At 45.3% G+C, this 14,760-nt stretch overlaps 1 protein-coding gene across 2 annotated transcripts in view; it reads right to left on the bottom strand.

Moving 5' to 3' along the window:
• Positions 1–7,816, bottom strand: part of MARCO (macrophage receptor with collagenous structure) — a 22,895-nt gene extending 15,079 nt beyond the window's left edge. For both annotated transcript variants that reach the window (XM_019522526.1, XM_019522527.1), the window contains exons 1-7: positions 7,629–7,816; positions 5,254–5,355; positions 3,751–3,981; positions 1,964–1,999; positions 1,140–1,184; positions 804–866; positions 678–710 (exon numbers count right to left, since the gene is read on the bottom strand). In XM_019522526.1, coding sequence (XP_019378071.1) covers positions 678–710; positions 804–866; positions 1,140–1,184; positions 1,964–1,999; positions 3,751–3,981; positions 5,254–5,355; positions 7,629–7,728 — 610 coding nt within the window. In that variant the 5' untranslated portion in view covers positions 7,729–7,816. The remainder of the gene's footprint in view (positions 1–677; positions 711–803; positions 867–1,139; positions 1,185–1,963; positions 2,000–3,750; positions 3,982–5,253; positions 5,356–7,628) is intronic.
• Positions 7,817–14,760: the final 6,944 nt, after the last annotated feature.

Below are 14,760 nucleotides of genomic sequence, written 5' to 3'. Positions count from 1 at the left end.
GTTCCCTGCTGGCCCCTCCTGGATGTGTGCCAGAATACTTTTCTTGAACAGCTTGCCTAGGATTGAGGTAAGACTAACTGGCCTATAGTTTCCCGGGTCCTCCTTCCTCCCTTTTTTGAAGATGGGAACCACGCTGGCCCTCCTCCAGTCCTTTGGCACCTCTCCAGTGCACCATGAGTGCTCGTAAAGCGGTGCCAGGGGACCTGCAATGACCTCGGCCAGTTCCTTTAGTACTCTAGGGTGGAGATCGTCCAGACCGGCTGACTTGAATACATCCAGCCTCTCCAGAAGCGCCCTAACTAATTCCTCGCTAACCCTTGGCCCAGGTGTGCCTCCCCTGGGGCCCGAGGGGGGCCCAGCAGGGAGGTGGCTGTTTTAGCGTGGGTTTTTTTGACACCAGGATCTGCCAGTGTCAAACCCTCCCCCCCATCCCGCACTGCAAATTAGCAGCTCAGGGAATGCCTGCATGTGCTGTGTATGCCGTGTGCATACTGCACTTGTGCTTGTCTGAATGTGCCTAGAGAAGCTAAGTGGCTGGACTGAAGTCAAGCAAGGAGCCTGTGGCAGAGCAGAGAACTGAACCGTCTTTTCCTAAAGCCTAGTTAGTGCTTGAACCACTGAGCCCTCCTTCTGATCACTGGTATTATAATGCAAGAGAGTTCCCCTCCATGCCTTACCTTTCTCTCCTTTTGCCCCAGGAAGTCCAACACCTACAAGAGAAGAGAGTTATTCTTATGTTGCTCTGCTTGGCTCCACTATGAAATAGGTCCTCCCCTCCTGCAATGCAGGGGTTCCTTGCTTACCCTTTGGCCCAGGTTCTCCTTTGCTTCCAGATGGTCCTTGCTGGCCGACGTCTCCCTTCTGACCTAGAAGTGGGTTTGCCAAGTGTAAATACAAAGCTGTGGGCCAAATACAGGCTGTTTTTGATTTGAATGGGACTGGGATTTGGTCACATTCCAACGCATACCGTGGGCTAGAGCCTCACTGGTGTAAACCAAGGTAACTTCCCTGACTGTATATTACATGCTGCTGATTTACACGAAGCAAGGTCCTGGCCCCATGTATTCTTCAGTTTAGAGCCAATGCACTTGTTGGATGATGGAGGGGAGAAAGGGAGGGGGACACACTTGGACACTGACCTGAATTCCCTTTTTCTCCTTGAAGTCCTTTCTCCCCTTTGGCACCTGGATTGAATGGAAGAAAAGCCGTCATTTCTGATAGACTGAGAGAATATCATGGAGAAACATTGCTCCTGTCATGCACAAAATTTTGGCACTGATTTTTGGGTGTAGGACTTGGGGAATTGGGAAGGGTGCAGTTACCATTACAATAGAAAAAGCAGGGTATTACTTGAAACCTCCATCCGAGTTAGCCTGTGGAAAACAACAACGCGAACATAAGGGAAATTTTAGAGCCTGACCCTCAGCATGGTTGAGTGCTTGCAGCTCCTGATGAAGCTAATGGGCCCAACTGAGATGGCTCCTCGAGGTTCAACCCTAATTGAGAAGTAGCATGTGACTGCTCTTCTATGGGCACATCACAGCTCCTGACCAGTTCCTATCCTGGTTCAGGTAGGGAGAGGGAAGTAGCTTGCTACAGGCCCAGAGAAGGTCCAACTCGTTCCGCACATTGTGAACGGGCAGCCTTCTGGGGTGTGAGCAGAGGGGGTGGAGCTGGGGTGCTACCAGCTCCTAACTGCTCCCCACCCGGTTGCTCTTGGTGGGGAGTATCCAGTGGGAAAACGCCATATGGTGCAGCAAAGTCAAACTACTAGCAGGCCAAACAAGAGGGGGTCCAAGACTCTTGGATGCTCACAGGCATAAAATCCAGCAGGTCCTTATGATTTTGCAGGATCAGAGTCATTAAATATGGTTACAAATTCTACTTCCAGATTCATCACAGTGAAGTGGGAGGGAGGGAGGAGAATGCAGGGGAGATGCACATTGCTCAAATATGTACCTACCTGGAGGACCCGGATTTCCTTTGCTCCCAGGTGGCCCTGAAATGGATATTTAATATGTATTTTTAAATGATCAGTGTTTAATAATTGATTCCAAATGATTTAATAGTATGCAAACCCGCAGCTAATAGAATTAAGCTGCCAGTTGGAAACATCACCTTGGCTACCGGAGGGACGATCATCCTGGAGAGGCCTGAGCAAAGTTACAGAGTGCACTGGCTGGTGGGGAGGGGGTGCTGGGAACCGCTCCATGCCCAGCGGAGAAGTGAGAGCAGGAAGGGGGTTTGGAGCTTGTGCTCCTGCGTCCATCCTATGGAGCAGGCAGGTAGAAGAGTGCACCACCTCAGCACCTAAACAGTGTTGTACTGATAGTCCTTGCCTTCTCCTGGCACTCAGGAACTATGATTTAACACGAAGCACACCAATTTATAGCCCTCAGGCTTCCACAGAGCCACCACTCCCTCCCATTGCTCCAGCTGCAGCAGCAGCTGGCAGTCTCTGGGCTCCCCCAGCTTCCACTTCCTGCCTCAGGGCCAGTGTGGGTGCAGCACGGGGCAGACTGTGGTGCCAGGGGAATGCATGTCCTGGGGCACCTGGGTGGAGCATGGCAGTGTGACCGTGGTTGGGGAGCTGAAGGTGAGGCCAGGGTGACCATGAGAGTGGTGCAGTGGTGAGGCACTCACACAGGCTGCAGTCTGGCTGGTTAGAAGTAGGACAGCCCTGAGTTAACATCTGTTTGCATGCTATTAGTTAGTAGAAAAGGAAGTGATCAAATCTGGCATAGCTTGTTTATTCTCCTGACTCTGCACCATCCGTGGTACTCCTATAGTACTTAGTTCCCTGGTCTTCAACAAAGGTAGGTGCAAATGAAGACCTGAGTCCAGGAGACTAAGTGATGCGACCAAGGTCACTCAGGTAATGTGTAGCAGAGCAGGGAATTGGGCCAAGATCTTTCAAGCCCTACATTAGCATGCTGATCCCAGGCCCACCCTTCCTGAATGCTTTGTTCTAGGGCTTGTATTGCAACGTGTTCATTTGTGGTGCTTTATGTAGGCAATAATTATTACAAGCACCAAGGATGGATGTGGCCTCTGATCTGGGGATCAGATTTGCTGACCATGCATGTAGGCTGCTTTCCAATGCACCAGGCAGCCTGTGATGCAGTATAGCTGTAGGATTTCCCCTGCTTCGCGGCATTCTTGGGGGCACAGCGTCACCACCATGACTACAACCCTTCCTCCATACCTGGTGGGTACCCAGGACAAAGAGGATATGCTCATGACACTTCTGTGTGCTAGCAACCCCCGGCTGTTGTCACAGTCTCTTGGGATGTTGTCACCTTTCACATCATCATAAGCTATCTTCTCACTGGTTGAGGTCACAGATGATCCTGGCAGGGTTTGAATGATGCCGAGGTGAAAGGACCTGCACAGCATTTCTCTGGGCGAAGCAGAGCTCTTGGGGCCAATTCTTTTGCTGGTGCAGGTCCCCAGTGCACCAGTCATTCTTTGGAGAAGCCTGCTTGTCTGTATTAGTACGGTGTTTAGTACCCTGTCCTCTACTGCACCGGAGGGACTGATGATGATGATAAATTCATGTTACTGCTGTGACCTGCATTTTTACCAGCTGCAAACTGACCCATCCAATCATCTTGTGAAAGTCTTCGGGGAGGTAATTGCTGAGTTGTGCATTTCCCAGTGACGGAAATCTCTGCCTGTTGTACTGCTTTGCACTGAACTTTGCACCACAAACCAATGAAAAAAAAAAGGTAAGGAGAAGAGAAGCAATACCTGCAAGCCGTGTGATATTGCCCATCTTCATCATTAAGTTTTGATTGCTGACTTTAATGACGTTGATTTCTTTGGCTAAACTGTAGATTAATTTGTTTTTACTTTTGAGGTACCGGGCATCAGATATCCCCTCCAGGAATGTTTCATTGTGGGAAGGGCTGACTAGATGCTCTGACAAATATGAGTAGTCTTCTTCTGGGAGGTTATGTAAACCCTCCTCCATTTTAAACACTGTGGAAATGAAACACAGTACAGCATAAAGAGCCACTCCTTGGTTATCTAGGAAATTCTTCCTATGCCAGTCAGTTCTCTTCTATCGAATAACATTGAGCTTCCTGTGAGAAATGCACTTCTTTCCTTTAGGATGGGGAGAGTTTTACTGTTTCAGGGCTCTCCAGTCTATTTACATGGGCATTTATAGCATGCTTATCACTCTTGGATCTGGGTATGACCAGATATGCATGGTCTTCATAAAGTCCTTGTACACTTTTAAACTTTAATAACTTAGGCTGTAGGTATGATAGAAACAATCTGTAAATGGCATTTAAAAGCAAATGTATTCAAGTTTTAGGACAACTAGAGTACACAATGCTAGACTTCAACATAACCACCATCCATCATGCTGCAGTGCGCAATCCGATCTTCCAACTCCTTGAAAACATTTCCCAGTGGCTCTTGAGTTACTGCACTAATTGCACTGATGATCCTAGCCCTAAGTTCCACCAAAGAACATGGGTTTGACAAGTAAACTCCACTTTTAACATGACCCCATAAAAAGAAGTCCAACAGTGACAGGTCAGGTGAAGGAGGTGGCCAAGCAATTGGTCCACCTCTGCCTATCCGCTTCTCTGGGAAAACGTCATTTAGGAACTGTCATACATTCAGAGCACAGCGGCACGGAGCTCCATCTTATTTAAGAATAAATTTTTTATTACTTATGAAGTCTAGCATTGTGTACTCGAGTTGCCCTAAAACTTTAATACATTTGCTTTTAAATGCTGTTTACAGATTGTTTCTATCATACCTACAACCTAAGTTTATAAAGTCTAAAAGTGCACAAGGACTTTATGTATATGACCAGATAGGAGTGTATTGTGTCAAATGCTTATCTGGAAGAAGCCAGACTGTCTCCTACTCTCAGAGCACGCGGGATTCTTCGCTCGCACTCGGAAAGTTCCTCTGAGGAACTGCAGATGAGTACACTTTGAGTTGTCTCTCTGCCCTCCTTCTGAAAGGGCTCAGCTCAGCTTCCTCCCATGAGGAATAAGCATGCACAAAGCCCTCTCAGCTTGCAGCAGACTCTCCCCTTAGAGTCAGTCTGGGAGGAGTGAGCTCCCTTCTAGGAGCACCATTTATTGATCTTGGAGATGCCCCTTCTGCCTGCCTATTTATCTCTGATCACCGTGGTGTCTTAACTGGTGGAATGAAATGAAGAGCTTGAAGACAGAAAGAAAGTAAGAAAAGTGAGGGCAGGAGGTTACAGCAAATGATCATTGCAATTACCTTTATATGCCAGCAGTCCTAGGCCTGCGGTTAACAAAAACTGGTAGAAGATGAGTGCAGTCCAAGCACAGTATGAGGATGTCTTTTTTTTGGTTGGTGGCTCTAAAATCCAATAGGAATAAAACAAGCATCTTTTTAGACCCTGTTCCCATGACTTCTGTTTGCTTACAACACACTCATTTCTGTTGCTTTGCTATAGCTTGACTCATTTTATGTGAATGAAGCATTCATTTTGTTCTTGAAACACAGAGCAGGGAGATCCCTGTGAGAGAGGGTCTCACAAAGGGTTTCTGGTGGAGCTCTTGACTGGTACTGAAAGAGGAGGAACTCCTGTGAGAAGCTTTCAGTTTTAAAAATGTGACCATCGAAGCCCTGCGCTGTACAAAAGCCACTCTGTCCTGTCCACACATAATTTCTACTAACACTGAAAGCTCCAAGAACATGTATCAAAGGATGTATTGCCCTTACGTTTGCCTTGACGTAGAGCATGCCTAACCCTAAAATTCGCATCCCTGAATGTCCGTTTAGCTCACAAAGAGTTCTCACTGGTTGGAGCTACACCCCATCCCTGGCGCTCCTGGGACCTTCTCTTTTCAGCATGTCCTCCCACCTCCTCTCACTTGATGTGTCCAACCTAGAAACGAGGTGGGGAAGCCGTGCTAAGGGCACCCTCCACCTACTGCACTGCCTTGTTCTGGGTTTGGAGCGTGCGAGCAGGAATGAGGGCTTGAAAGCAACACTCCCCAGAGGTGTGGGGACACCGTGGAGACGTACCCTACATTACGTGGCCCCTTTTGCCCTGAGCGGTTGTGCTCAATCGTTTTGTGGAATGTGCGGGATGAGAAGGAGACTCAGTCCACTCTGCCGTAGGAGGGAGCTCACAGCTCTGAGGGCTTCCCCAACCTCAGCTCCCACTTAGTTTTGGGGGTAGCCGTGCTGAAATCCCGACACCCTGAGACTTCCCTAAATGCTCCTTCTGGGTCCATTTCAGTGTGCAGTCTCCTTCTCTGCTTGGGCTGTCTCTCATTTGCTTTTACTTTGGGCTATAACATCTGCGCTTATCTATCTATCTATCTATCTATCTAGCTAGCTAGCTATCTGTTTCAACAAACCAATAGGAATATTTATATGGACACATTGTGGAATTTTGTACAAAGAAAATGTACATTCCTTACATTTGTATGGTCCCAGATTCCTATTAAAAAGAGATATATTGATAGGAATCTGGGACTATACAAATGTAAGGAATGCACATTTTCTTTGTACAAAATTCTACAATGTGTGGAATATATATATATTCAATATATATTAAGTTATATACTATTATATAATATATGGATTATATGGGAAAAGATTTATATATATAGATAGATATCTATATCTATATCTATATCTATCTATCTATATATATATGTATATACACAGACACACAAAATACATTCCTTGTATTTGTATGGTCCCAGATTTCTATCTATCTATCTATCTATCTATCTATCTATCTATCTAATAGATATCTGGGATATATATGTAGATACATCTATATCTATATATATTGTTTTTAATAGAAATCTGGGATCATACAAATGTAAGGAATGTATTTTGTGTGTGTGTGTGTGTGTGTGTGTGTGTGTGTGTGTGTGTGTATATCTATATATATATATATAGATATATATATCTCCAACCACAGCATGGGATACATGCTTTTCTTCCTTAAAAAAAAGCAATTTATATATAAATTAAATTAAATTAATGAATAATAAGTAGGATGCTGGAAAGAAGAACAAAACAAACAGATTAATACAGATTCAAACACATTTTGAAAAGTAAAGGAAGAAATAAATATACAAACCACTGCTTGGGAAAATGTCAGCCTTTGTGGAGGGAAAGTATTTCATAGGTATCAATAACTATCGCAAGCAGGTTGCCTTTAATTGAGTGCTGCAATATAATATAATGCTGTGTTTTAAAGGGTACACTTTGAAGAAGGACAATCATTTTAATTAAATTAACAGTGCAACTGTTTAAAGTATTTAGATTCAACTGTACAGTTTCTGTTAGAATTTGTGATTTGAATATTGTAAGTATTTAAGACGTTGAAATGTGTAACAATGGAAATATAATTAGGCTTTTTTAAATACACCAGGAGAGAAAGTGACAGTGTCTGCTGGAGAATGTCTGCTAATTGTTAGTTTTTGCCTGGAAGAAATATGCCCTACATACATCTCTTTATTAACATTCAGATACAGGTCACAGCAAAAGAATAAAAAGGCAGTGGAAGTATCATAAGTATAGAATTTCATTTAATTTGCTATTTTCTTCACAGGTAGAGCAGAGTAATAAGATTTTAGCTTATTGAACAATGAAAAATACTTTACCATTGACTTCAAAGGAAGCGGTACAAGGTGAGGTAAACCACATATTGCGTGAATCAGGGCATGTTTTCATATCCCTTGGAAGTCCATCTCCAGGTTCCATGGGAAATTCTTTGTAGCTAACCTACAGTCCTGTCAGATTACAGATGCTGAGGAAATAAGGATCTTTCTGTTCATCTACTGTGCTTGCATGGCAGCTGAAATGCATTCCCTATAAGCACAAGTTCCCTAGACTTGCAGAACACTTCTGACGTAATATGGTCAGTTCCCCAAAAGCCATTAAACTTCAATGTTCAGCTTTTCTCTCATGCTTATTCAGGACAAAATCTGGATGGACTTTTAAGATTTTATCTTATTACATGAACTCCATTCAGTGCTCACAGGAGTTCCTCGGCATCTTCTGGGGTTTGACCCAAAGTGGCCTGTCCTGATCCAGAGTAGCCATTTTTAACAAGTAACCTGAATAAGCCTCAACTGTACGTGGACCTCCAATCTTGAGTCCTCCTGGTCTTTCAGGAGTGGGGAGGGGGTCCAGAATCCAAACTTAGATCCAAATTTGGCAGCTGGCACACGTAATGTATAATGGGGAGGGAAAGATTGCAGAGGGGCAGACAGGCGTGTCCTAATCAGGATTAACTCTTATGTCTGTCAGGTCCCCTGAGCTCTATGATACCATATGGCTGCATCCTTGCAGGTGCCCAGATCTGTGACCATGTGATGTCTAGGTTGAAGGGTCTCCCAGGAGAAGGCTGAAGAGCTGCTCCTTTCTTTTGTGACTTTGGACCACTTTTGGGGCAGTCTTTTCTTCCTTTTCTCCCCACCACAGTGCAGAATTAAGGCTTAATGCATCTGCTAGTAAAAACCTGTCTCTCTGTGGGAGCCATGTGGACACCCACCGGTGCTACCACTAAGCTGGTAGTGATCTATATTCAGCTTAACATTAACTCATAGGGCTCTCATGAAAGGTAGAAATGTATCCACATTGAGATCAACTTTATCAGCAAACAGAGTACTGCAGAAGCCATCTGGTTACTGTCATCTGGGGTTATCGGTGCCATGGTTGCTGTTGGCCTCGTTGGGTGTTATGGATAAGTTGAAGTTTCAGGAACTGGAGTGTCGACAGGTAGCAGCCAGGAGATCCCAACACTAATCTTGTCTAAAAGAATGGGCACAGGCTTGGTTTGGTGGCAAAGATTTGGCCAGGTTTATTGTCTACACAAGCACAACCCTAACATATTGTGGCCTAGCAAGTACATCAGACCAAGAGCTGGGGCGTTTGGACCTGTGACAAGGTAGTCAGCACAAAACCATGCAGGCTCCCCCAGGCTGTTACGAAGTTGCCCTGCTTTCCAAATCTCTTTTTCTACAATTATCAAAGTTGCTTACAGACTTAAAAAACTAAAACAAAACAGGGACTTTACTTTAAATTCAGTGTGCCCCCAAGCCTAGCCTAGTGCCTGCCCAGAACAAGCATCGTGTTAGTTTAACCTGGCTTGCCCATTGTCTGTATAGATCAGGTGCTTTAGTGGAGCTTTTTTGGTGCTTTGATTTGGTAGCTGAAAAGCCCTGCTGAAGCACACAATCTATACAGATACTGCGGAGTTGGGTCAAATGAATATGCAGAGCTGGTGGTGGAAGTAGCTTGATTCTGACAAACTTCCAACAGAATTGGAGCGAATTTTGTAATCTGCCTAGTTTGCTGCCAGCTCTCCTCCCCAGCTGATGGAGAACTGAAGGCCTGGGAGCCCTCCCCCTCCTCAGCTGCAATGCTTGCAGTTCCTCAGCAGTTCAGCTTTGCAGGGCGTTAATGCAGTCTACATCGCCGGTTGACGCTAAGCCAGGCACCACAAAGCGCTGGAGTACCAGTTCCCAAACTTCCTTGCTGTGGTCCCTTAGCAGCACAGTGTCCAGTACCTCCCATGTCCCTGGCTCCTGGGCAGACTGGCTTGGAGCTACTGCTGACAGGGATGGCCATCGTTGTGCACAAAATTGGATAGTGAAATTATGAAACCCATCCTTCCCTACCTGGCTCAAGCCAGATCCCATCTCTGTCACCCCATTTTTTTACTTCCCAAATGTGACTTGTCTAGCATTCAGGAGACCGTGGCTCTACCGCTGATTTCTTGTGTGACTTTGGACAAGCCACTGGGGGTCCAGATCCTGCACGATGTTCAGGTGCCTAACTTCCACTGAATTCAGTAAAGTTAATAGGAGCTATCCCAGCCACCTCAGTTCCTAAACCTAGGGCTTAATGTCTTTTGTACCTTGTTTCAAATAGAGATGATAGCACTTCCTTACCCGCCCCACCAGGTATTGTGAGACAAATTTACTGATGATAGTGAGGCTCTCAGTTGTTGCAGTAACGCTGGCCACATAAGTAGGATGGATACAGGCTAACATTTGAGACCACTTGCACTTAATCCACTAATTGGATCCATTGGCCTAAATAGATTTTGGGAGGCGGATTGGCTCCCACTCCTTCATTCACAAGTGCCAATTTTCTGGCAAAAGTGACTTTTGTGGGCTGTTTTATATATAAAAGCTGCTTTGTTCTGTGTATCGCCAGATATTCGGACACTTCATAAAATGATTGCACAACAGTATGCAGCTACATAAAACAATAAACACCCACTTCTCCGTGACAACTCAGCCCCAGCTCTAGGATAAAACTATCATCTAAGGGCACTAGAAAGAACAATGTATTGACTTTTTTGCTTTGCTTCTGCTGTGCTTGCACTGTAGCTGCTTGCTCCCTTCTGTCGTGTTCTTGTGTGTTTTCACTGATTGCAACAATTGATTGACTTGGATTGTACAATGGCATCACTAAATTAGGGAAATAAATGCTGAAGCATGGAGGGTGGAGGGTTTGCTTAAGGCTTAAGCAATGTACTTATTAATAGAGCAGCAACTTGAAGCACATGATATGACCAGTAGGATGATAAGCAATGTTCCCTTTCCCTCACTGTATGAAAGCAAAATGATTCTCACTCCCAATACTAACTAGCAGCACCATATCCAGACTCCTGGCGGCCCTGCGTGAACTTTTAGTATCGGGCCCCCCTTTACCAGAGATAATGATAATAATAATCACTCTTTTCATCATTTTTGGGTTCCCTTTCTGTCCGAGCCCCAGGCAGCTGCCCGGTTCGCCTATGCCTGTGTCCGGCCCTGCTAACCAGCCACAGTCTGTAAGCACTTCCTTTACAGAAGAAGTCAAAAAGGGCAGTTGTCTCTCTCCCAGCCTCAGCAATTGCTACTTCATGCATCTACATATTGCTGTGCTGTATTTGTAGTACTTTAGTACTTCCTTGTGGAAGTACTAAAGCTCGGCACAGTAACTGCCCGTACTGCGCTGTGCTCATGGTTAGATTTTGCCATAAAATGGGGGCGTGCACCGCTATGGCGACATAGCTGCCGATCACATGTAGTCCCACGTAATTGCTATGCTGGTGTAACGCGCCATACGGCAACCTCACACATTGCTCCGGCAACGTAGGGCAATGTGTTAGATGCACCCAATGTTATTCACCACTCATAGTGTGACCTTCCCATGGCACCTACTTCTGGCCTTAGGTTTTGGATCCAGGGACTGACCAGCAGGCCAGATCACCCACATCTTATTACTCACACCAGCCTTCTGTCTGCATAGCTTATGCCAGTTCCTGAAGCAAAATTAGTTGCACCAGAGAAAGCATGTTTATGCAGCTACATAACTATCCTCTTTACTGAGGCCTTTGGTTTAGGGCGTCACAAAAATCTCACCCTTTCCTGACATCGCTACACCAATTTTGTTGCTAATGTAGCCTTGTAGGTTTTACCTAAAATGCAAAAGGACATTGAATGGGGAAACAAAAGCGTTATGGACAATAGGAGGCACCTGAGATTCATGTTGCATTAGCCCTAGCAATAAGACTGATAATAAATTGGGTTGCTTACCCTCAGATTCATAGAGTTTCTCTCCCGCTCTCAAACATTTCTTTATTGAAATAATCAGTATCAGAGATTTCTGCAGTGTGCATCAGTTTTATGGGGCATGATTCTGAAAACACTTAGAACGGAGTAAAAAAAAACCCCAAAAAACTCAAGAAGGTCTGCCTGAGTATATCGAATGCATTTCTGTAGCCAACAAGGGAGCGATGTACCTAACATGATGTCCAGCTTCCTTAGACTCCAGGGTCTGAGTGACCAGGTACCCATTCACAGCTGAGCAGACAAGGGGCCTTTTTTATGAGCTTGGACCCGCCATGTACTCCTGTCACTCGTGTACTTGTTGCCCCATAGCAAGGTGTCTTAGTCTCCTGGCTATGACCCCCAAGCAAGAGCATGAGTAACTTCACTCAGATGAGTAATCACAGTGAGAAACTAACGGCCCAATCCAGAGCTCACTGAGGTCAAAGGTAGGTTGTTGAGTTCAATGGGCATAGGTACAGGTCTTAACTGATTTGCCCATGGTTCCCAGCAAGTCATTGGCACATCAGGGTCACAGAAACATGGGGTTGGAAGGGACTTTAAGAGTTAGCCAGTCCAACCCCTGCACCAGTGCAGACTTTGCTGTTCCCTAAACCATCCCATCCAGCCTCTTCTTGAAACCCTCCAGTGAAGGAAATCCTATAGTGCTTCTCCACAGATTGTTCCATTGTCCTCCAGTTCTTACATTTAGGATTTTTTGTCCTGAGACTTGAACTAAATCATCTTTGCAATAATTTAATCCCATTGCCTTAGGTCCTGCTTTCTACAGCAAGGAAAAAGAATTTATCGCCATCTTCTTTGTGTGCCTTTCAAACATTAAAAAACGGTCCCTATCTTAATTTCCTTTTCTCCAAGCTAAACATACCTTGTACCTTCAACCTCTCAGCATGCAGTTTACATTCCAGCCTTTTTATCGTCTTCATTGCTTGCCTCCACATCTTCTCCAGTTTCCTTATATCCTTCTTATAATGCAATCCCTGAATCTTAAAGTACAATGCATGACTCCTGGGTGAATGTCCCATTAGCGAGTTCACACTAATGAGTCCTTTCAGTTCAAAAATGCCATGGCAGAAACAGAAGGGGTTCAGCTATGGATGTGAGAAATTAGATTCTTGGAGACACATCCATGCGAGAACAGACTGAAAAGATTAGGCTGAACCAGCTCCTGGGTCTGATTAAATGTAATTTGTTCTGAGGCCGGTTATTCAGAGTCCACCAACCTCTCTTCCATATGGCAGCAGATATCAATTTCCAAATCTATGAGCCACTGTCTGGTACTACCGCTCAGTGTCCCGCCTGGGCATTTGTAAAAATTGCCGCTTTCGATTAAGTGCCGTACTGTTTCCTGGACACCGCATTCACACAGAGGGCTGTCCAAGATGTTCATCTTGTGAAATGCCGTTTTGAAGTCCAGTTCTCAGTCTGTTCAGCTTGACCCATGCTGCACCAACCTACTTTCATCTAACATCCTCAGACTATGGGTTTCCAAAATCTAGATCCATTTTTTTTCCCCCCTTCTGGAACATGTCTCTTGTAACAATACTTGGCAATCTTCCAAAAACGGAGGCAGCAATTTTGGAGGAGATATCTGCAGCCTGCCAGCTTCGTTGACGCTGAAATTCTTTACCACGAGAAGCACCCCGGTTCTCAAGGGATGAGGCCATTTGCATTGGAAATCCTTAGGCCAGTTTTGGAGTAGGAGTGGTCTGCCTCCTTTTCTCTGGGGATAGCCATAATAGAAACACATTGGCTTGCCCATCTATTCCTCTTCCCCTGAACATGATGCATATTTTACTAGTCCCAAGAGGGGGACTGGAGCCAGACTTTGGTACAGTAGGGGTAGTAGCAGATGCCTAGGAGTGTGTGTGTGTGAGTGCATGTGCGCGCGCGCGTGCGTGTATGTGTGCTCTCACAAGAGAGCGAGCACACAGCGGTGGCAACAAAAGACATGGAATTTGGCTCTCTGAAGTGAAAGGGCACAGTATGACAATCTGTCTGTGTGGAGGTTTCCCAGCTGTATGCAGTAGCGTGCACCTGGGGACTCCCAGGGGACCAATGAAGAAGCACTTGAACTACAGCAATAAAAATGCAGGCTCGGGAGGGCTGACATTTCTCCTTTCGAGCTTGAAGCGCTGCTTGGCTTTGTTGTAGAGATTGAAACCAGATTTCTCTCCATCCACGCATTATGTTAATTCGTGGCTCATCAGAACTTGCTGCTTCCCCGCTCCCACCTTTCTGCTAGACACAGCTGCAACATGACTTCGAGAAACCACCTGCAAAATATTTTAATGACTTCAACCTGCTCTTTGAGGTGAATTAATAGCAGGGAGGCCTCCTCTGCATGGTAAAGTATTCAGGGTTGCCAAGTCAGGCCACCCTCAAAGAGAAAAATGTGTTCTGGAACAGCCCCCTCTGACAAACAGCCCCTGTACAGCATCATTACTCACCCCCTCCCATCCTAATAGGTGAGCGCTCCCTACACAAGCAATAGCTGATCCCAAACATTTCACAAAAAAGCCAAGTTAGAGATAGATATGATAATGAGATTTACAAAAATGGGAGCTTCGTAAAAACCAGCCACATGAGAAACAGGCTACCTCTTTAATGGTCTATTAAAAACAATAGAACGAAAGCTGGCGTGATGTACCTTGTCAAGTTAAAATCCACACACAGCGTCTGTGAACTGTAGGGAGGAGATTAGCCTAGCCCTCTTTCTCATTTAATTTGGAGGTCTGACCTACAGACCCCTTTCCCTTTCGTAGAGCAGGAAGAAGAGCAACTATTGCTCCATTAGACCTGACTCTCAGATATCCTCCCCTCCATTACACTGGCAAACATCCAAAATACCCACATTCATTTGGAGTCATTCTGGATGTGCTGTGGTGTAACTAAAATAAAAATTAGCACATTGGCTTCTGCTCAACAGCCCTGGCTGTAGCTTGCCTTTGGTAAGGATCCCTGGGCTGTGCTCTCACTTCTGTCTTGAATGCTACTGTCAAACATTTCAGCTTGAAGCACCATAGTTTCTTTCTATCCCGTTCCATTTGTTCATTGGGTAGGTAGAGCAGGTATACTCAAGTACAGGTCTGAAACGGTGGCAGGCTGTTAGCAGTGCATGGTAGACACCAAGCAGATCTTCTGAAAGAAAAGTGGAGGGGGTGAAATA

This window comes from Gavialis gangeticus, unplaced genomic scaffold (genome assembly GCF_001723915.1).
Source record: "Gavialis gangeticus isolate Ggan-Ray unplaced genomic scaffold, GavGan_comp1, whole genome shotgun sequence".
Taxonomy (NCBI): Eukaryota; Metazoa; Chordata; order Crocodylia; family Gavialidae; genus Gavialis; species Gavialis gangeticus.
Note: the sequence above shows the minus strand (reverse complement) of the source record. Positions and strands in the feature narration are given on the sequence as shown.